The 22562-nt window shown below is 33.6% G+C and overlaps 2 protein-coding genes and 1 pseudogene across 2 annotated transcripts; all 3 read right to left on the reverse strand.

The window, feature by feature from the left end:
- Nucleotides 1–1001: 1001 nt before the first annotated feature.
- LOC18597024 ((3S,6E)-nerolidol synthase 1-like) lies at nt 1002–3606 on the reverse strand. The gene is made up of 7 exons (XM_018123520.2): nt 3406–3606; nt 3061–3325; nt 2590–2965; nt 2273–2491; nt 2033–2171; nt 1492–1740; nt 1002–1410 (listed from the first exon to the last, which is right to left on the reverse strand). The coding sequence occupies exons 1-7, from the start codon at nt 3604–3606 to the stop codon at nt 1105–1107; spliced, it is 1755 nt and encodes a 584-aa protein (XP_017979009.2). The 3' UTR covers nt 1002–1104.
- A 1997-nt stretch (nt 3607–5603) lies between these two features.
- On the reverse strand, nt 5604–8296 carry LOC108662607 ((3S,6E)-nerolidol synthase 1-like). The gene is made up of 7 exons (XM_018123518.2): nt 8090–8296; nt 7745–8009; nt 7274–7649; nt 6957–7175; nt 6717–6855; nt 6177–6425; nt 5604–6097 (listed from the first exon to the last, which is right to left on the reverse strand). The coding sequence occupies exons 1-7, from the start codon at nt 8288–8290 to the stop codon at nt 5789–5791; spliced, it is 1758 nt and encodes a 585-aa protein (XP_017979007.2). The 5' UTR covers nt 8291–8296; the 3' UTR covers nt 5604–5788.
- Nucleotides 8297–10840: 2544 nt separating this feature from the next.
- Nucleotides 10841–21708, reverse strand: LOC18597025 ((3S,6E)-nerolidol synthase 1-like; annotated as a pseudogene).
- Nucleotides 21709–22562: the final 854 nt, after the last annotated feature.

Genomic DNA, 22562 nt, shown 5'->3' on the forward strand with positions numbered 1-22562 from the left:
TTGTATCCCATCAATGTGATGGACGGATTTGAGAAGTATCCTTAACAAAAAGTTTTTGTTTGACATTATCCAGATTTTATGTCATGCATTTTATAATTGTATTATGTGCACGTCATAATAGTAAGATCAAATAAAATGTTTTAGTTTGCTAATAAAATAAAGAATAAAATTAATAAATAAAAATTAAGAAAACATAAAAATAAAATCAATAATTTATGCCATAATAGGATAACATATGATTAAAAGGTACCATTTATAGGATGACGTCATGGGGTGCTAATCTGTAATTGTACTCTCGAATCTTAATTTTGAAATATGTAGACTTAGTTTTGTTCTTTAGGCAAACTTAAAATCAATTAAGGACTTCATTGAATAGAATAAATTTAGCAAGTAACCAATCGCACTTAGATAAAAAGAATTGGTGACAATTCCCTAAATTTTTCAAGTCGGGTTTTCAGATCCGCATGTTACGACAAATACCATGTTAGCAAATAATACTAGAATAAAACTCTTAACAACGGATAAAAATCAGAGAAGAAGAAGGGAGAATTTTCTGGAAAGAAAATTTTTTATAACGGTAACAAGGCCTTTTATATGAAGGCTGTATTACAAAGATGAAAACGACATCGTAGCAAGCAACGACTTGCATAGAAAACGTAAAAGAAACAAACCAGCACAGCTGCCAGCATATCACAGATCCTTATGCTCAACAAACCAGTACTTCGGAGCTTTCACAAAGGACAAGGCAGAAGAAAATAAGAAAAAATAAACTCTGCTGAAATATAGAAAATAGAAAAAAAGGCTAGACAAACACGTGAGTAGCACGCCTCAGCTTAAACCTAAAACGATCACGTGACAAGCTCAAGCCTAGTGACTTTACCCAGTTTGAATACCCTTTCGCGCCATATCCTGCAAATCAGTCCTCCTGCTCAACACCTTCCACAAACAACGTTTACAACTTGAATTGGTAACATATAGCTAAACCTTTAAAAAGTTTTAGCTTTTTGGTAGTTACAGATAATTTTTGCATCAAATTTCCCAACTTGAAAGTAATCTTCATCCACACGAAATATTGGTATATGTATATGTGACATGATAGAGTTGTTAGGCAGAGGTGTTTTTCATGGGTACACTTTCATAGAGCAGGGACTTCATGTACTCCTCCAGGCTCGGAAGGCATTGGTTTTCATCGTAACTGTACATCAGAGGGACCATTCTCGCAATGTTTAGAGAAGCCCTGGCGAAAGGCAACGAAAATGGATTTTCAGAGAGGCATTCGTGGTTGAGGCGCTTCCAAGCGTTTGAAATCATATTGGTAACATGTTTCCGAGCACTTTCATACTCAACGCCTTGGTGCTCCTCCATGTAGCACTCAACATAGGATCCATCATTCCCATCCTGCTTCTCATCCTACAATAAAATGTAACATGTTTAGCAAACGAGAGTTAACGCTTTGATTAATTGCATGTGGATTTCCAGTTGAGGTTCTACCTTGGCACTTCCCAAGTCATCCCAGAGTCGAAGGATTGTTGCAGTGGATGATATCATGCTAGGATTGTTGTCAATAAGTTCCACGTTTTTATTATTTAAGCCTTGGCCAAGGAGGAAGAAGCTGTGAACCAGGATTATATGTACTCCTGAGCTAGTGATGCCATTCTCCAAGTACTCCTTCGCCTTTGGCAACTTCCCCGATGCAAACCATCGTGCTTCGACCAAGAATGCTCTGCACAAAGTGGCCCACTGCAATACATATCGAACACCCACCACTTAATTATAAGTCAAAAAGGTTTGAGAGAGAATTTTTCACCCAAAAAGATATGCATGCCATGGATATTATAAAAAAAATCTTTTTAGGACAAACTTGTTACTTTTTCGAGTGACGAAATCATATTAAAACTTGATTATAATATTCAAAATATACTTTTCCGGTCAAGACGGCCTTTTCTAATAGCCTTTTTTAGCATCATAAATAATAAATGAACATTCTTTTCCTTGGATTAACTTGCTTTAGAATTAATCAAACCCCACGTACCGCCTTCCTTAAGGAGTTGACAGGGTTCCACCCGTGCTTCTTGTACACCTTGTGGCTAATTTCATCAGTGATATCGTCGAGAGCTTTGAAGCAAATTTTCATGTAATCTGGCAGTCGATCAGTAGCAGCGTAATCCCATCTATATGCAAGTTAATTATGAAAAAATTTGTGAGTTTAATGCTACTAAAAAAGAAAAAAATTTGTATGTGCATGATAGTTATGGTAATTCTGATGCATTACCTATCGACAGCTTGCGTGAAGAGAGTGAGTTCATCGAGTGTCCCATAAATATCGAAAATATCATCGATGATGTATATTAAGGAAATGGGTTTTGTCAGATCAATCCGTTGCTCTGACAAGCTTGGATCAGTCAGGGAAGCCATGGACCAAATGTACCATTTCAGTGGTTGGTCTCTTGCAAGCTCCAACTCCTTAGTTAAACCTAGGCCCTTCCACCAACTAAACAATTCATCAATCATACAAGCAAATTAGAGATAGGGGATAAAAAAAGAGCAAGAAAGACTCTTGGTTTGTGTTGATTCTAATATAAATCTTACTTAGAAATGCGAACTACTTCTGTCTGATGTAAAGATTGGACTATATTGAAATCCATTTTAGCAAGTTCTTGGAGGACATTTATCCATTCGTTTGTGCCTTTAAAATTAGTTAGAAAGTTTCTGGCTGTGAATCTTGATAGGCTTTTATGATAAGGTTGGTCCAGCGTAGTTTTTATAACTCTACCAGAGAACTGGTCCAGTTCTCCACTTTGCCATGTTTTCAGGGCCTGGGAACTGAATTCTCTGGCTCCATCAAGAATATCTTCTCCCTCTACGGCTAGTTGTGAAGCTTCATACAGTTCCATCAATCCTTTGATGTCCCTACGTAGTTCATTTCTGAAGCTGCCCTCCTTGTCCTTGAACCTGTCAAACACTCCTGCTTCAAAACCATTTCCATTAGTTACTTAACAGAACAGAATACTCTCTTTAGCCTAAGTAAAACAGGCTCGGATTTGGTGCTTCTGCACACACCTGCTGGAACAAAGTAACCTTCTTGTCTGAGTAGTCGAAAGCGAAGGGCAACCTCATGAAGATCATAGTCATGAACGCCATTAGTGCAAGACAGCATGTACTGCTTTTGCAGAACTTCATCAATCTCATACTGAAAATGGTGGTGGATGCCTAGGCGCTGGATTGCATCAATCATGGCCAGACCTTGTGATGGATCTTCTCCCACTTCTTTGAATACACGCTTGAACTCCTCTAACTTGTTCGCGTGTTCAATGCGAAATTCATCCTGCAAGATTTACAGAGTTGGCCAAAGCTTGTGAATGAAAAAGAAACACTAAAAGGGAAAGAACATAACGACAAACTCACGGTAATGGTGGGGTGTCCACTTCGATAATCAAAGTGTTCAAAGGGTGTAGAAACGATCCTGTGATCTCGAGCGACAGAACATCTAGGAATCATAGGCAACAAAGCAGGACCAACAAGGTTAGAAGTGTGAAATAGTGTAGCTTTGTTACTAGCAATTGGACCATTGGGGGGGGAGAAAGAAACAATGGAAAACAACGCCATGGAGAGTATTTCTTGAATTTTTGATGCATGGTAGGAAAAGCAAAGGTGTCTATTTATTGGATTCCATGCTGGAATGCAACTACAAGTAACGTATTCCATTAGCCAACTTGATTTACAAGACTTGATATTTTTAAAACAATTACAGGACTTTTATCGAAATACAACGTATCAATTTACAGAGTTTTTTCTTCTTAGCACGTTTCTAATATTATCAGGTTGAAAAATGTATTGATTTGTACAACGTATCAATTTACAGAGTTCAAGTCTTCGATACAGTGAAACAAATTCATGTATGTGGATGGAAAACGTTGTAGGAAAGAAGAAAAAGAAATATGTTTGTCCATGTAAAATTTTCGAGTATTGAATCCATCAACATCAAACTCCTATTTTCGATCCCAAACAGCAAATTAAGGAGGCGGTTTAGGGGAAGTGGAAGACATTTCCCGCAATTTAAATAACTGCAATGACTTTACAACATTTGGTTTGCAATAATGGGAGAAATGTCAATACAAAGAGAAAGTCATTATAATTAATTAAGGGAATGTCATTCCCTTAGCTCACAGAGGGAATGTTACTTTCCATCAACTGAGGGAAAGTTAATTTTTTTTTCCCTTAAATTATCCTTGACTTCTTCTTTCTTCTTTTTCTTCTACCTTTCTTTAAGTTGATGTTTCTGGGAAAAGATGGGTGCGAGGAGAAAGGTGAGAAAAAAAAAAAAAGAAAAGAGAAAAAGAAGAAGAACAACAAAAAAAAAAAGAAAGAAAAGGAAGGTGGAGCTCTTCTTTTGCTTTTACCTTTCTTTAAGTCAATGTTTGCTGGAAAAAATGAGTGCGAGGAGAAAGGTGAGAAAAAAAAAAGAGAGAAAAAGTAGAATAAAAAAGGAAAAGTGGAGTTTTTTTTTTTTTTGAAAATTACACCAAGTTTCACTGGTTACAAAAGGAGGATGAACAGCCATGACTATGAATGGCTCATACAAAAAAACTCCAATACTAATACTTAAGCCCACAGCACAAAAAGCAAAAAACAAGAGTAAATATTTATAAATTAATTAATTCTATGTTTCTAAATTAATTTTATTTGTTGAGTAAAATAAAAATGATTAAATGTTTATAATTTAATTAAATTAGCTAATTAATTTATTTATTTATAAAATAATTTAAATTTACTAATTTAATTCTTTAAAACTGAACCAATTTATTTAAAATAAATATTTAGTAATTTTATATATTTTAATATTATTTTTATCATGCATTTATTTATTATTTTAAAGATTAAATTAAAAAGTTAAAAATTTATATTAAAAAGAATGTAAATTTATTCAATTTTAAATTTTTATATATAAAAGTAATTTTATAAATTTATATTATATTTTCAATAAAATACTTTCAAACCAAATATTATAATGTAATTTTTCTAACAATTACATATTCTATAATCATCACTTTTTCATTTTATTAAACGTTACAAAATTAACTTTTCAACAATCACATTTTCGATAATCACAAATCCAATAACTATATTCTCAATAATTATATTCTTTACAAAGTACTATAGGTGTATGGCGCATATAACATTGTACGAGTTCATGATATGTCTAGTCACACACCGAGTTTGCTTGATGCTGTCTTCTTGACCTATCAAAAGAATCTCAAACCCACCACTCGTTTCCCACATGCCACAGAGAATTATTGAAGTGTGTTTCAATGTTTTGTTTTTAACTGATTGTCCTGCACCTGCCCTAGTCTAGTATGGAATACTGAAGTGGCGGTTGAGAATCAAATCAGATGTGTCGATATCAAATACAACAGATGAAAGTTACCTGCTGCTGACAAGTTACAACCGTTGGTTTGAAGCAAGTGGAGATATTTAGAATTTTAGACCTTCCCATATCGATCACATGGCAGAATTCGTAAAAGTCATTGATTATTTACATTCACGATGCACATGACAAAAATTAAGAATATGTGTCCCAGCTTGATTGCTCCAACAACATTTATAATCTGATTTATATATGCGTTCCACAAACAATGTTTACAACTGGAATTGGTAACATAAAGCTAAACTTTAATAAAGTTTTACATTTTGGAAGTTACAAATAATTTTTGCATAAAATTTCTCAACTTGAAATTAATCTTCATCCGCACAAAATATTGGTATATGTATATGTGACATGATAGAGTTGTTAGGCAGAAGTCGTGTTTTTCATGGGTACCCTTTCATAGAGCAGGGACTTCACGTACTCCTCCAGGCCCGGAAGGCATTGGTTTTCATCGTAACTGAACATCAGAGGGACCAGTCTCGCAATGTTTAGAGAAGCCCTGGCGAAAGGCAACGAAAATGGATTTTCAGAGAGGCATTCGTGGTTGAGGCGCTTCCAAGCGTTTGAAATCATATGGGTAACATGTTTCCGAGCACTTTCAACCTCAACGCCTTGGTGCTCCTTCATGTAGCACTCAACATAGGATCCATCGTTCCCATCCTGATTCTCATCCTACAATAAAATTTAACATGTTTAACAAACGAGAGTTGACACTTGATTAATGCATGTGGATTTCCAGTTGAGGTTCTACCTTGGCACTTCCCAAGTCATCCCAGAGTCGAAGGATTGTTGCAGTGGATGATATCATGCCAGGATTGTTGTCAATGAGTTCCACGTTTTTATTATTTAAGCCTTGGCCAAGGAGGAAGAAGCTGTGAACCAGGATTATATGTGCTCCTGAGCTATTGATGCCATTCTCCAAGTACTCCTTCGCCTTTGGCAACTTCCCTGAAGCAAACCATCGTGCTTCGACCAAGAATGCTCTACACAAAGTGACCCACTGCAATATATATCCACCACCCACCACTTAATTATAAGTCATAAAGGTATGAAAGAGAATTTTTCACTCAAAAAAATATGCATGCCATGGATATTATAAAAAATTCTTTTTAAGATAAACTTTTTACTTTTTCGATTGACGAAATCATATTAAAACTTGACTATAATATTTAAAATATACTTTTCTGGTCAAGATAGTCTTATCTTATGGCCCTTTTTAGCATCATAAATAAAGAAATAAACATTTTTTCCTTGGATTAACTGGCTTTAGAATTAATCAAACCCCACGTACTGCTTTTCTTAAGGAGTTGACAGGGTTCCACCCGTGCTTCTTGTACACTTTGTGGCTAATTTCATTAGTGATATCATCAAGAGCTTTGAAGCAAATTTTCATGTAATCTGGTAGTCGATCAGTAGCAGCGTAATCCCATCTATATTCAAGTTAATTATGAAAGAATTTGTGAGTTTAAAGCTACTAAAAAAGAAAAAAATTTCTATGTGCGTAATAGTTATGGTAATTCTGATGCATTACCTATCGACAGTTTGCGTGAAGAGAGTGAGTTCATCGAGTGTCCCATAAACATCGAAAATATCATCGATGATGTAGATTAAGGAAATTGGTTTTGTCAGATCAATCCGTTGCTCTGACAAGCTTGGATCAGTCAGGGAAACCATGGACAAAATGTACCATCTCAGTGGTTGGTCTCTTGCAAACTCCAACTGCTTAGCTAAACCCAGGCCCTTCCACCAACTAAACAATTCATCAATCACACAAGCAAATTAGAGATGGGGGATAAAAAAAGAGCAAGAAAGGCTTTTGGTTTGTGTTGATTCTAATATAAATCTTACTTGGAAATGCGAATGGCTTCTGTCTGATGTAAAGATTGGACTATATTGAAATCCATTTTAGCTAGTTCTTGGAGGACATTTATCCATCCATTTGTGCCTTGATAATTAGTTAGCAAGTTTCTGGCTGTGAATCTTGATAGGCGTTTATGATAAGGTTGGTCCAGCGTAGTTTTTATAACTCTACCAGAGAACTGGTCCAGTTCTCTACTTTGCCATGTTTTCAGGGCTTGGGAACTGAATTCTCTGGCTCCATCAAGAATATCTTCTCCCTCTACGGCTAGTTGTGAAGCTTCATACAGTTCCATCAATCCTTTGATGTCCCTGCGTAGTTCATTTCTGAAACCGCCTTCCCTGTCCTTGAACCTGTCAAACACTCCTGCTTCAAAACCATTTCAAGTAGTTACTTAATAGAACAGAATACTCTCTTTAGTCTAAGTAAAACAGGTTCGGACTTGTCACTTCTGCACACACCTGCTGGGACAAAGTAACCTTCTTGTCTAAGTAGTCGAAAGCGAAGGGAAACCTCTTGAAGATCGTAGTCATGAACACCATTAGTGCAAGACAGCATGTACTGCTTTTGCAGAACTTCATCAATCTCATACTGAAAATGGTGGTCGATGCCTAGGCGCTGGATCGCATCAACCATGGCCAAAGCTTGTAATGGATCTTCTCCCACTTCTCTGAATACACGCTTGAACGCCTCCAACTTGTTCGCGTGTTCAATGCGAAATTCATCCTGCAAGATTTACAGAGTTGGCTAAAGCTTGCGAATGAAAAAGAAACAGTACAAGGGAAAGATCATAACGACAAACTCACGGTAATGGTGGGGTGTCCACTTCGCTGACCAAAGTGTTCAAGGGGTGTAGAAACAATTCTGTGATCTCTAGCGATGGAACATCTAGGAATCATAGGCAATGAAGCAGGACCAACAAGGTTAAAATTGTGCAATAATGAAGCTTTGTTACTAGCAATTGGAGCAATGGGGGATGAGAAAGAAACATTGGAAAACAACGCCATGGAGAGTATTTCTTGAATTGATGATGCATGGTAGGAAAAGCAAAGGTGTCTATTTATAGGATTCCATGCTGGAATGCAACTACTAGCAATGTATCCACTAACCAACGTGATAATCAAGACTTAAAATTCTTAAAACTATTGTAGAACTTTTGTTTATCATTTCACAATTTTTTTTTCTTGATACGTTTTTAATAATGCCAAGTTGAAAAAGGTATTGTTTTGTATTATACCATGACAAAATCAGGAGCGGAATTAGAACATTTTTAAAAAGGCCAAAAGAAAAATACTTAACAGATAAATAGAAACTTTATATATCATTCAATTTTCACACATAATATATGTATATTCACTTATGCAAGGTAAAAAAATAAATACTACTCCATAAACTCTTATATAATTATATTATTTGGATGAAAAATAAATTACTAATTAAATGTCTAAATCAATAAATTTGTAAATGACATATTCTGTTAAGAGTAAAAAAAATTAATATAAATAATTATATTCAAAATGAAGGATCAAAATACCATCCTCGATTGCAGTGGACAAAACTAAAACATGGACCCTTACTGAGTCATCGTGACACAACCCAGTCAATTGTAAAACAGTATGAATTTAGTCAGCCCATCTATCTAATCAAATCTTATCTTTCAAAACAAAAATCTAATTACTCTAAAATGTAATCCTCAAATAAGATAAGATGAACACAGGCGCAAAAGAGGAAGGTTAATTGACATTGAGTACCACCCACGTCTGTTCTTGTACTATAAAAAAGAAAGGGAAAGAAAAGGCCGGTATCGGGAAATGTCGTTGAAAAGAAGAAAACAATTAAGTCTGCAAACCCATGGCTGCAAAAACTGAGTACACTACGCCTATATAATTGAAGCAAATTATTTTGTATGGGAGACTATCTAAGGTTGATATAGTTTTGCATTAGAGACTGAGATTTTTACGGGGAGAGAGAGAGAAAGAGAGAGAAAGGAGACGAAGCTTAAGTTGTTGAGACTCGACCAGTCATGTCATCAGATATCTAACGTAAGGTTTGTTATGTTAATCTGCAATGTCACAACCACGTGGTCGTACAGTTGCTCTCTTTGGTTTCCATTTTTCTTTGCGGTGAGATTAGAGATGATACGCGGGTGGCTCTGGGCGGTTTGAATCTGAATTATTTCCAGTTTTGGACGGTCAACGAGTTTCAATTATTTCTTGTTTTTATCATTTTGAATTTACATGTGATTCCAAACTTGAATTAAAGTGAAAGTATACAATTCAGATATTACGATTTTGAATTGAATTGAATTGAAATTTCTTATGGTACAAGGAAAGGCGAACCCCTTTGCATGTCGAGACTAAAATCATCTTAACGTGAAGCAATTAGCTTATTCAAACAAGTAAAAAGAAAGAGACTACGCATCATCTGAGAATTAGACTTCTAACATTAGTAATAATCTATATTAACTGATATCCCATCTTACATCATATATAAATATGATTATTAAGACTTTATAACAGTCAAAGTCAATCACTACAAACAACTTAAGTTTGAATTTTTTAGAGTTACGTGGTTTAGGCTTGAAAGGTTGTTGGCTTGAATTTTTTAATGTCACATGATTTACGTTTGACAAGTTATTGGGTCAATACTTGGATTTGGGTCATTATAAATGACATCAGAGCTTACGTCAGCACAATATGAACCTTCACATTGCACTGGTAAAATCTTATATTTGAATCATTACAAATAATAGCAAAATATACGTCAGTTCGATGTGGGCTTTCATTGAGTTAAATAGGTTTAGGTTTAAGTTTAACCTTATCGTGTTTAAACGTGTATAAGTGACACGTTTAATATTAATGATGAATTTTATTAATGTGATAATGAATTTTATATATGTTATTTATGTTAAATTTTATTATATTTGATGTTATCATTATTTTGTTATAATTATTTTTATAATTATTAATTTTAAATTTAAATAATAAAATTATATTTAATTATAAATATTTTAATTTAATCATATTAAACGTGTTAATCATATTAGAAAAAAATTATTTAATCGTCTAATCGTATTTATTAATCGTGTCATGTCATAAAAAATCCTAACACGTTTAATAAACGTGTTAATCGTGTCATATTATACGATTATTAAACATATCCATATACGTGTTTCATATATTGATACGAATAATTATGTGTGTCATGTTTGAATTTAATCTTATCGTGTTTCGTGTCTTAATCATGTTAACATGATTAAGATACAAAAACAAAAATTGTCAAATTTAACTTTCATATTAAAATAATGAGATTTTGATATTGTGAAATGAGGTTTGATTATAATTGTGATGTAATATGTGATGACCTTGATGAGGATATAAAGAATTTAAATAAGTGGGATTGTGATATTCCATCGCACATCATATAAATAGGCACTAAAATATATAGTCTTTGAATAAAAATATTCTATTTAGCTACTCCATCTCAGGTCATATGTTTAATCTTATACTATTAATAAAAAATTTTGTGTCGACTTTCCGATTGGGCAGCTTGTCTCTTCATAAATATCCTAAATAGGAAAGCTTTCGAGCAGCATTGACTTGAACATGCTCTTCCAGGGCTGGAAGGTTTTGGTGTTCATCATAATTGTACATCAGAGGAGCCATCCGTGCTCCATTGAGGCAAACCTTAGTGAAACAGGGTGAAAATGGATTTGGGGGGCAACTTTCTTGGTTCAGACGCTTCCATGCGTCTAAAATAATTTGCATAACATGTTCTCTTGCACCTTGGACTGAAATTCCTAGGTGTTCTTTTATGTATAAATTGACATAGGATCCATCTCGGCCTTCTTGATTCTCATCCTGCAATTAATATCCGTGATCAATGTGCATGTCTGCCTTATTATGCCCTGCATTCTTATTGATTTTGGGATCAGGAACAATCAAATATAAATCACAAGCACGAACCTTAGATTACCTTGGCACTTCCCAAGTCATCCCACTGACATACAATGTTTGCAGCAGAGGATATAATGCCTGGAATTTTAGCCAAAAGATCACCCTCTCTCTTGGTTATACCTTGATCCACGAGAAAGAACGCATGGGCCAGCGCCACGTGCGCCCCTGTCGTCACAATCGCATTCTCCAGGTATTCTTCCGCCTTAGGTAAATGCCCGGTGGCTAACCATTTTGCTTCTAGAAGAAACGCATTGCAAAATCTTGCCCACTGTTGACAATCGACATGTTTCAGTATTTTTAGGTTGGTGAATAAGAATTATTTAATTTTATGGTAAAATATGAACACACTGCTTTCTGAGGGGAGTCAGTAAGGTGCCGTCCATGTTTTTGATAAACCTTGTAACTGATTTCATTAGTAATATCGTAAAGAGCTTTGAAGCATATATGTCTTCATGTAATCTGCTACCTGCTTTGTTGCAGCCAAGCCCATTGTCGCAACGTGCAAGTCTGAAAATCTGACCGCTAGACGTGGGTGAAAATAAAATATTTTAGAGTCGTCATCAATCTTTTTATTTAAATGTGATTGATCACCTATTAACTCGATTCAAATCGACAAAATCTTAAATTAATTTTAGGTCTGTCGACAGAGCGAGAATTGGTCTACACTTTTTAGATATAGGTTCGAGAGTGCGGTTACTCACGGAGAAGGGTTAGCACTTCAATGACGCTTGTTCCTCGAACGGTATCATTTAATTTATCCTATTGTAGCCTATCTTGACTCTATTCCTATGTTTCCTTAATCTTTCTTATTAATTAATTCTTTATTATGTTTTTTGATTGAATCTTTTATTTGGTTTCACGGTGCACATGATGTAATTGTAAAATGATGTTATGATTTATTCAATTTTAAATGATGGGATCGATAATCTTTTATTGAAAAATCATTCGAAGATTATCCCAACGCTTTGGTGAAGTCTTTAAGTTTTCCTTACCTAGGAATATCTTACGAAGAACTCGTCTCTGCAAGCTTTTCGAAAAAATCCCATCATTAAAATTTTCACCCCATTAATAAGATAAATGTGACATGCTATGACAAGATAAAAATGATAATATCTACATGAACGCGTTTATTAATTTAGTTAGTTCGTTATTCATGCGATAACATATTTAATAATTTAAGATAATTTATTACCTTATTCATATATTTATTATTATTTATTATTATGTATATATTTTTTTATGTATATTATTTTTTAAAATGATAATTTGAGTTAATGGGTATTATAGTATAGAATTCGAATTCATCCTGATGCTTCGGTGAGAATCCGTCTCGAACTTTAATAAATTTATTTTTTAATATATATTATTTTTTAACAACAATTATTTGAGTTAATAGGTATTGGAGTATAAAATTCAAATTTATCCCGACACTTCGGTACAAATTCATCTCGAACTCCACGTCTAAGAAATTTACTCCAAAGAGACAACTCTTTACCTTTTTTAAGTGAAAGTCTATCATTGAGTTACTCAAAATAATCATTTTTTTTTATAATTTTTATATTTGTATCAAGTTTTTTATATATATATATATATTATATTTACAAGTATCTAAATATATTTATAATATAAATATTTCTTATCTAAATATATTTATAATATAAATATTTCTTTTTTTTTATCTTATTATTCTCATTCACTTATTATTGTTATTATTATTTTTTTAATTATTTATTTATTTTTTAAATATATTTTTTATTTATTATTTTATAAATACATTTATAATCTTGTAAAACTATTTTGAATGCTAATAGTAACATGCAAGCCCAAACAACAAAAGATGTAAACTTACCCAAAATTTTAAGCCCAATAAAACCCAAATGAACTCAAGCCCACAAGTTTTTCTTCTCTTCTTTTTCCTTTCTTATTTCTTGGCCGGCTTTGCTTAGCTCTTTCTTCCCTTTCTTTTTTTCTTCTCTTTCTCTTTCTCTCCTTTCTTTCTCTCGTTCTTTTTCTCTTTCTTTCCTTCTCCTTCTTGTTCCTGGCGCCGCCTCTCTCACTCCGGCGTCTTTCTCCTCTCTATTTCCTCTCCCTTCCTTCTTCTTTTTTTTTCTTCCTTTGCAGGCCTCTCACGGCCAGCCGGATCTCACTCAACCAGATCTGGCCAAGCGGATCTCTCTCTCTTGCTTCCTGCCTTAGATCGGCAAATCTAGACCCCCAAACTCTGCCCTTTTTTTTTTTTACTTTTTTGCTCTCTTTTTTTTTTGTGTTGTGGTTTTTTTTCTGTATTGATTTTTGTTTTTGATTGTGGCTAGGATAGAACGGTTGCTAGAAAAAGTTAGGGATTTTTTTTTATTTGTAGGATGCTATTGTTTGAAAAAGATGAGATTTTTTTTTGAAACGTTTTCTCTCTGTTTTTTTTTAATCTCCTTTTCTTCCAAAAATCCCCTTCAGCCTTAAATTTTTCAGGGTTCTTATAGAACCTAGTTGTCTAAACCTTTTGACAATCATGATCTTGGCAGCACTAATTTCGGATGGGTAGCCTTCAGGGCAAAGAAAATTCACCAAAAATAAAATAAAATCTCGACTGCCAGAAGAGCATTGAATGCTCTGTATTTTGTTGACAATGGAGGCTAAGCGTGCTTTCAGCTTTTTTCTTTTAATTTTGATTTTTGATTTTTTAATTTTTTATTTATTTTTATTATTATTTTTATTTTATTAAGAAGGGGTGTCTACACCCATCTGCAAAGATTGATTCCCATCAGCATTGGAAAATCTGGAAATCAAAGATACATTGACGGTATCATCGATGCATATGTTTTACCTGTTGACAGCTTTTGTGAACAAAGTTAGTTCATCAAGCTTCCCATGGACATCATAAATGTCATCAATGATGTAGATATATAAGAGAAAGAGGTTTTGTGAGCTCAACCCTTTGTTCTAACAAGCTTGGATTTGTGAGGGTAGTCATCAGCCACATGTACCACTTGATTGGTTGGTCTCTGACAATATTTAACTCCTTAGCCAAACCGAGGTCTTTCCACTGTAGACACCTCTAAAATAAAAAATAATAATAAAATATAAAATATAAAATAAAATGATTAAAAAAAAAAAAAAGAATAGAGGTATGGCTGGGCGTATGCCCAGCCATCCCTTCCCCAACCACCATGAGTAATGGGGCTCTGGCCACCAACTCTTTGGTGCCAAAACCCCATTACCAGGTTGTCCAAATTTTTGGACAACCCCATTTTTAAAGGAAGAAAAACTTCAAAGAAGAAAAACAGATTGATCTCTTGCAAAAAAAATCCATCCACCAAAAAAACTGAAACACTCAAACAAAAAAAAAACACAACGATTAACCCAAAAAAAAAGCCACAATCAAACACAAAAAAAAAAAAACAGAGCAAAAAGAAAAAAAAGAAGAAGAGGGAGAGAGAAGAGGAGAAGAGTGCGACGTCAGCAGGGAGAAAGGAGAGAAAGATAAGGAGAAAGAAAGAAAGGAGAAGCCAGCGGGGGAAAGAAAGGAGAAGAAAGAAAAAAAAAAGAAGAAAGAGAAAAGAAAAAGAAAGAGAGAAGAAAGGGGGAGCGGCTAGGAGAGAAAGAAAGAAAGAAAGTGAAAGAAAGAAGAAAGAGAAAAGAAAAAGAAAGAGAGAAGAAAGGGGGAGCGGCTGGGAGAGAAAGAAAGAGAAAGAAAGAAAGAGAGAAAGAAAAAGAAAAAAAAAAGAAAAAAAAAGGGAGAAAGGTTCAAACGGCATTGTGCTTTCTTTTTAAGGAAGAAAGATTTTTTTTTTTTTAGGCTTTCAATAGCTCAATTAATTGAAAAGCTTGGTGGGCTGTACACAAATTGTTTGGATCATTGTTAGAATATAAATCAGGTAAAAATCTAATCTTTTTTTTTTATGAATGCATTATGAATTATATTACTTGGGTTTGATCCAATTCATTAGATTGAATATGTAATTAGATGGCATAAAATTAAGCTAAATTATTTAGTATAGTGTCCTAAGATTTATTTTAGATAATATTTTAAAGTATAGTATTAATAGTAAAAAAAAGAGAGAGGTTTAAATAGAAGAAAATATTTATAGTATAAATATATTAGATACTTGTAAGTATAATAAAATATAATTATTATAAAATTACAATGATTATTTTGAGTGACCCGATGATAGAATTTCACTTAAAAAAAGGGCAAAGAGTTGCTTTTTTTTTTTGTGGATTTCTTAGGTGCGGAGTTCGGAAGAATTTTCACCGAAGCGTGTGGATGAATCCAACTTCAGCACTCCAATACTCATTAACTCAAATAATCATTGCTAAAATAATAATATATATTAAGAAAAATAAATCTACATAATATTACATTTAAATCTAGGTTAGTGTAGTTAGTTAATTAGCAAATAAATATCATTAAATAAAATTAAGTTAACCATTAATTTAATTAATTGTTTATTCGACAAGTTATATAATCAAGTTAAATGTTAATCAACAATGTTAGTTAAAAGATACGTATCTAAATAAAAAATAGAAAAATAAAAAAATAATAATAAAAAAAATAAATAAATAATCCATAAAAAATGACAAAATAAATATATAAATAAGGTGATAAATTATTGGATGAATTATGAACCGCTTAAATCAATAAACGCGATCATATAGGCATCATCATCTTATACTGTAATAGCATGCCACATTTATCTTGCAAATGGTTCAGGAATCCCGATGATGGGATTTCCCTGAGGAGCTTGTAGAGACGAGTTCTTCCAGAGATATCTCTAGGTGAGGAAAATTTCGAGATTTCACCAAAGCGTTGGGATGGTCTTCGAATGATTTTTCAATAAAAGATTACCGACTCCATTATTTAAAATAAACAAGTTATGACATCATTTTACGCTTGCATCATGTGCATACGTAAAACCAAATAAAAAAAACTCAGTCAGTCAATTTAATAAAAATTTAATTAATAAGTAAGAATTAAATTAAAAGTAGGTTATATTAAGATAACTTAAGATTAAATGGTACCGTTCGTGGAACGGGCGCCACGGAGGTGCTAACCCTTCTCCGTGCGTAACCGCACTCCCGAACCCATCTCTAAAAATGTGGACCAGTTCTCGTTCTTTCGACGAACTTAAAATTAATTTAGGATTTCGTCGATTAGAATCAGGTTAATAGGTGACCAATCACACCTATAGAAAAAAGATTGGTGGCGACTCCTAAACTATTTAATTTTCACCCGCGTCTGGCGGACGGATTCTTGGACCCGCACGTCACGACATCCACCATCTGAAAATGACGTGAATAAAATGTAAATTAGAGGGATAAATATCTTGACCTGGACTTTAGAGCCAATGCAGTCATACAGGGAAAAATGCTGCCCTGGTTTGTTCCTGCTTTCACATTCAAGTTACTCGACTAACTTAAATAACGTTTGTTGAAACGTCAACAAACTCTTATATAATTATTTTTTAAAATGCTGCCCTGGTTTGTTCCTACTTTACATACTTTGTTGTTTCTGGACTGAAAAATCCCAATTCAAAACTGAGACGAGTTTCCACGAGTGTCTACTGTAGAGGCTCGTATAACACAAGAAAAGAAACAAGCACGGGAAAAGCTGTATTAAGAAGCTTTCATTTTTAGAGATATCAACGGATAGAGTACCTTATAATTTCAAAGTACTCGAACCTTAACCTTATAAAAAATCAATTACTCTAATCGTATTAAATACTCGAATAATTTTAAAATTATTACTCTAACCTTATAATTACCCTAATTCGTTTAAAAATCTGATTAAATTAAAAAATTATTAAAATCTTCTTCATAGGTACTCAATAAAAAAATAAAAAAATATACTTTAAATAATTCAAGTTCAAGGATTTTTTATTAAAAAGAATTATACAAAAATTAAATATAAAAATAATAAAATTAATTAATTGATAAGATTTAATAAGAAGATCCATCAATAAGGTATGAACATCTGATTAAAAATAATATTTTACACACAAATTTTGATGGATAGTTATTAAATGATTAAAGTTGTTATTATGTAAATTATATAAAATTAATATGAAATTGTTAATTATTGTTATGGAATGTGTAAAGGGTGGTTTTCTTGATGGGACGGTGTTGGGGTTCCCAGAAATTTGCGAGACAAGGTCGTCGTCAGATAATCATTGATAAATATTAGCACATGACACGATGATCATTGAAGTTTCCGAGAATGGCAATGACCAGACCTCATTCTGATGTACTCAGCATAGCAAGTATGGCTTCTCTCCCTATTTGGGTTGATTTGTTACCATTGCTATCAAGTATGTGTCACGATTGTGAATGGCTCATCCATATCGTACTATTTACAAAAAAATTTCAATACTAATACTCAAGCCCACGATACAAAGAGCAAAAAAACAAGAGTAAATATTTATAAATTAATTAATTAATTAATTTATAAAATAATTAATTTAATTCTTTACAACTTAAATAAATTATTAAAAATATATATGTAGTAATTTTATATATTTGAATATTATTTTTATCATGCTATTGTTTATTATTTTAAGTAATAAATTGAAAAGTAAAAAATTTATTTTAAAAAAATATAAATTTATTCAATTTTAAATTTTCATATATATAGATAATTTTGTAAATTTATATTACATTCTCAATAAAATATTCTCAAACCAAATACTGCAATATAGTTTTCTCAACAATCACATTTTTTGAAATCATTACTTTCTCATTTAATCAAATGTTGCAAAATTAACTTTGCAATAATCACATGTCCAATAATCATATTACTCGATAAGATCAAATATTGTTATAATTCTATCCACACCCATGAGTTCTAAGTCTTCGATACAATGAAAACAAATTCATACATGCAGATGGAAAACGTTGTCGGAAAGAAGAAAATGAAACATGTTTATTCACGTAAAATGTCCGCGCATGGAATCCATCAGCATCGGACTCCTAATTTCGATCTCAAACACTAAACTACTTGTGTGGCGCATATAACACATGATATGTCTAGTCACAGACCGAATTTGTTTGGTGCCGTCATCTTGACCTTTGAAAAGAATCTCAAACCCCCCACTCGTTTCCCATATGCTACAGAGAATTATTCAGGTGTGTTTCATGTTTTGTTCTTAACCGATTGTCCTGCATCTGTCCTGGTCTAGTCTGGACTAGCTCTGGCTACCGAACTTGTTGTACTAGTTGCGAAGTTAAAGTCGCGGTTGAGAATCAAATCAGATGTATCGATATCAAACAGAATAAATGAAAGTTACCTGCTGCTCACAGAATCCTGGGTCAAAAGCGTTAAAGATCAAAAATAGAAGTCTGAATAAATATCGACCAAAGATTGCAAGCTGACAAGTTACAGCCGTTGGTTTGAAAGCAAGTGGAGATATTTAGAGTCTGAATAAAAGCCATTGATTATTTTAAATTAAGAATATGTGTCCTAGCTTGATTGCTCCAACAACATTTATAATCTGAGGTATACATATATATCCCTTCCACAAACAATGTTTACAACTTGAATTGGTAACATATAGCTAAACTTTTAAAAAGTTTTACCTTTTTGGTAGTTACAAATAATTTTTGCATAAAATTTCCCAACTTGAAATTAATCTTCATCCACACAAAATATTGGTACATGTATATGTGACATGACAGAGTTGTTAAGCAGAACTCGTGCTTTTCACGGGTACACTTTCATAGAGTAGAGACCTCATGTACTCCTCCAGGCTCGGAAGGCATTGGTTTTCATCGTAACTATACATCAGAGGGACCATTCTCGCAATGTTTTGAGAGGCCCTGGCGAAAGGCAACGAAAATGGATTTCGAGAGAGGCATTCGTGGTTGAGCCGCTTCCAAGCATTTGAAATCATATGGGTGACATGTTTCCGAACAACTTCAACCTCAACGCCTTGGTGCTCCTTCATGTAGCACTCCACATAGGATCCGTCATTCCCATCCTGATTCTCATCCTACAATAAAATGTAACATGTTTAACAAACGAGAGTTAACACTTCGATTAATTGCATGTGGATTTCCAGTTGAGGTTCTACCTTGGCACTTCCCAAGTCATCCCAGAGTCGAAGGATTGTTGCAGTGGATGATATCATGCCAGGATTGTTGTCAATGAGTTCCACGTTTTTATTATTTAAGCCTTGGCCAAGGAGGAAGAAGATGTGAACCAGGATCATATGTACTCCTGAGGTAGTGATGCCATTCTCCAAGTACTCCTTCGCCTTTTGTAGCTTCCCTGAAGCAAACCATCGTGCTTCTACCAAAACTGCTCTGCACAAAGTGGCCCACTGCAATATATACCAAACACCCACTATTTAATTCTAAATTTTTTTTTTAGGATTAACTTCTTACCATGTACTGCTTTTGTAGAACTTCGTCAATCTCATACTGAAAATGGTGGTCGATGCCTAGGCGCCGGATTCTATGCTGGAATGCAAGGACAAGTAACGTATTCTACTAGCCAACGTGATAATCAAGACTTGATATTCTTAAAAATATTGCATGACTTTCATCGAAATACAGCGTATCAATACCTAAGGGTTCTTCTTCTTAGCATGTTTCCAATAATGTTAGGCTGAAAAAGGTATTGATTTGTACTATACCATGACAAAATCAGGGGCGGAGCTAAAACATTTTTAAGGGGGATAAACCAAAAAAAAAAACACTTAACTTTTAAAGAAAATTTTATATATGATTCAATTCTCACACACAACATATGCATGTTCACTTATACAGCTAAAAGAATAAATACCACACCATAAACTCTTATATAATTATATTATTTGGATGAAAAATAAATAACTAAATGTTTAAATCAATAAATTTTTAAATGACCATCTTCTTGTAAGAGTAAAAAAAAAAAACTAATATAGATAATAACATTCAAAATGGAGGGTCAAATTACCTTCCGTCAATTGCAGTGGATTAGCAGTGGGTGGTTCTTCACATTTGGTATGGAAACAGACAAGTAAGCCAAGATGATTAATAAGAGAATTAAAAGATGCAAGTAAAAGGTTTTTTAATATCAAAGAATACTTTGAATACTTTTCAAATTGTTTCCTCTGGAATATTTACAAAAGGTTCCTGTACAACGTATTAATCATCAATTTCAAGAATTCATTGCTCTTGGCAAACAATTTTTAGGCTGATACCACATCAACATGAAGCCAAGCATTGTCAATAAAAATAATCCCTTTTCTATACTAGGAGTGAAAGGGGGCATGGTGATTTTTCAAACATAAATATATTTAAAAAAATCCAAAAAGGGAAAGACTCAATAAAAAAAGAAAAAAAAAACCTGATTGGACGACGAATAGCTTCAATTTCAAAGCGTTTGGAGAGATTAGCAGTAAAAGGAAACCTTCGCTTGTGAACAAGACTCAAGGACGGCTTTGTGTGTTCAGTCGAAATAAGTAGCTTCCTTGAGGAAGCTTTCTTGCAAAGGATTCTATTTGCTATTAGTCTATTGGGTTCTTTCAATTGCTGATTAGAATATTGAGTTTACAATAAACTTAGATTTATTTATACTTATTGAGTTTGGGTTAGTAGATTCATTTTTATTTTTTAAAATTTGATAGGTGTACACACCCTAAAATATATATATATATATATATATATATAATAAATAATAAAATAAACTAAAATATAAAAAAGTATATTAAAAAATATAATAATAATAATAAATAAATAAATAAAAGGGGATGGTTGGGCGTACGCCCAGCCATCCCCTCACCATCCCTTCACCATCCCTTCCCATCAAGTCCCCAACCACCACGCACCAGGGGTTCTGGCCACCAACTCCCTGGTGCCAGAACCCCCCCTCGTCGGGTTGTCCAAATTTTTGGACAACCCAGCTCTTTAAAGACCCTGCAACCTGCAAAAAGAAAAAACAGAGAGGACCAAAAACAGATCTACCAGCAGTTAGCCACAAAAAAGAAAAAAACAAAAGAAAGAAACAAAACAAAAAGGGGGTGAGATTTGAGAAGAGGAAGCAGAGAGAGGGAAAGAGAGGGATCGGCAGACGGGGAGTGGATCCGTAGGTGTTCAACTGGGGGTGAAAAAGAGAAGAAAGGAGAGAGCTTGACGCCGGCAACGGAAGGCGAAGTGACTCGTCGGGCAAGAGAGAAATCCGAGAAGAGAGGGGAGGACGCCGGCGCCGGCGAAGAGAGAAGAAAAAGATTTTTAGAGAGAAGTTGGAGAGGGTGCGGTTAGAGAGAGCAAAGAAATTGGAAAATGGGTGAAAAAAGCTAAAAAAGGGTTTTTATACCCAGAGGAAGTAGGCCTAAACGGCGCCGTTTTAGGGGAGTGAGGAACTCCAAGGGTCGACGCCTAAACGACGTCGTTTGAGGGAGTCTCCAGAGCCCAAAACGGTGCGTTTAAGAGAAGGCCAGACGGACCAAGGAGACTGGCTTGGCAGACCTCCGCGCAGCCCACACAATTTGGGCCATCTTTCTAGCCCAAGCAAGGTGAGGCCTTACCCATTGCTTGTGAATTTGGGCTTATTGCTTTGGGCTTATTTAGTTTATCTTAATTGTTTGCTTAGCTTTAATAAAAATATGTAAATAATAACAAAAAAAAATATTAATATTATAAATATATTTGGAGGTTTGCAAAAAATAAAGTAATAATAATAATAATAATAATAATAATGCATGATGCAAATGTATATATATGTATATATTATATTATATATATATTTTTAAAAAATAAAATAATAAATAAAATAAAAAAATAATAATAAGTAAAAAATAAATAAATAATAATAAATAAAAAATAATATAATTGGAACAAACATTTGAGTATTACCACCAAAAAGGGGCAAAGAGTTGCCTCTTTCGGGTGGATGTTTTTTGGGTGCAAAGTTCGAGACGGATTTTCACCGAAGCGTCGGGATAAATCCGAACTCTAAACTCCAATACCCGTTAAGTCAAATAGTTATTGTTAAAAAATAATATATGTAAGAAAATTTTGTTACATTCGAATTAATTTAAATAAATATTACTAAATAATCCAATCGTTTAAAAATTAATTAATTATTTATTAGATAAGCTTTGTAACCAAGTAAAAAATTGGCCAACAACAAATACGGATTTAAATAGAAAACCAAAAAATAAAATATATATAAAAATAAATAATAAATAATCCAAAATTTTTTAAACACCTAAAAACAATAAACGCGTGCATATAGATACCATCATTTTATACTGTCATTGCATGCCACTCTTATTTTGCAAATGGCGCCGGAATCCCGATGATGGGATTTCCCCGAGGAGCTTGTAGAGACGAGTTCTTCCGGGGATAT

This window comes from Theobroma cacao, chromosome 6 (genome assembly GCF_053813885.1).
Source record: "Theobroma cacao isolate CCN51 chromosome 6, ASM5381388v1, whole genome shotgun sequence".
Classification (NCBI taxonomy): Eukaryota; Viridiplantae; Streptophyta; class Magnoliopsida; order Malvales; family Malvaceae; genus Theobroma; species Theobroma cacao.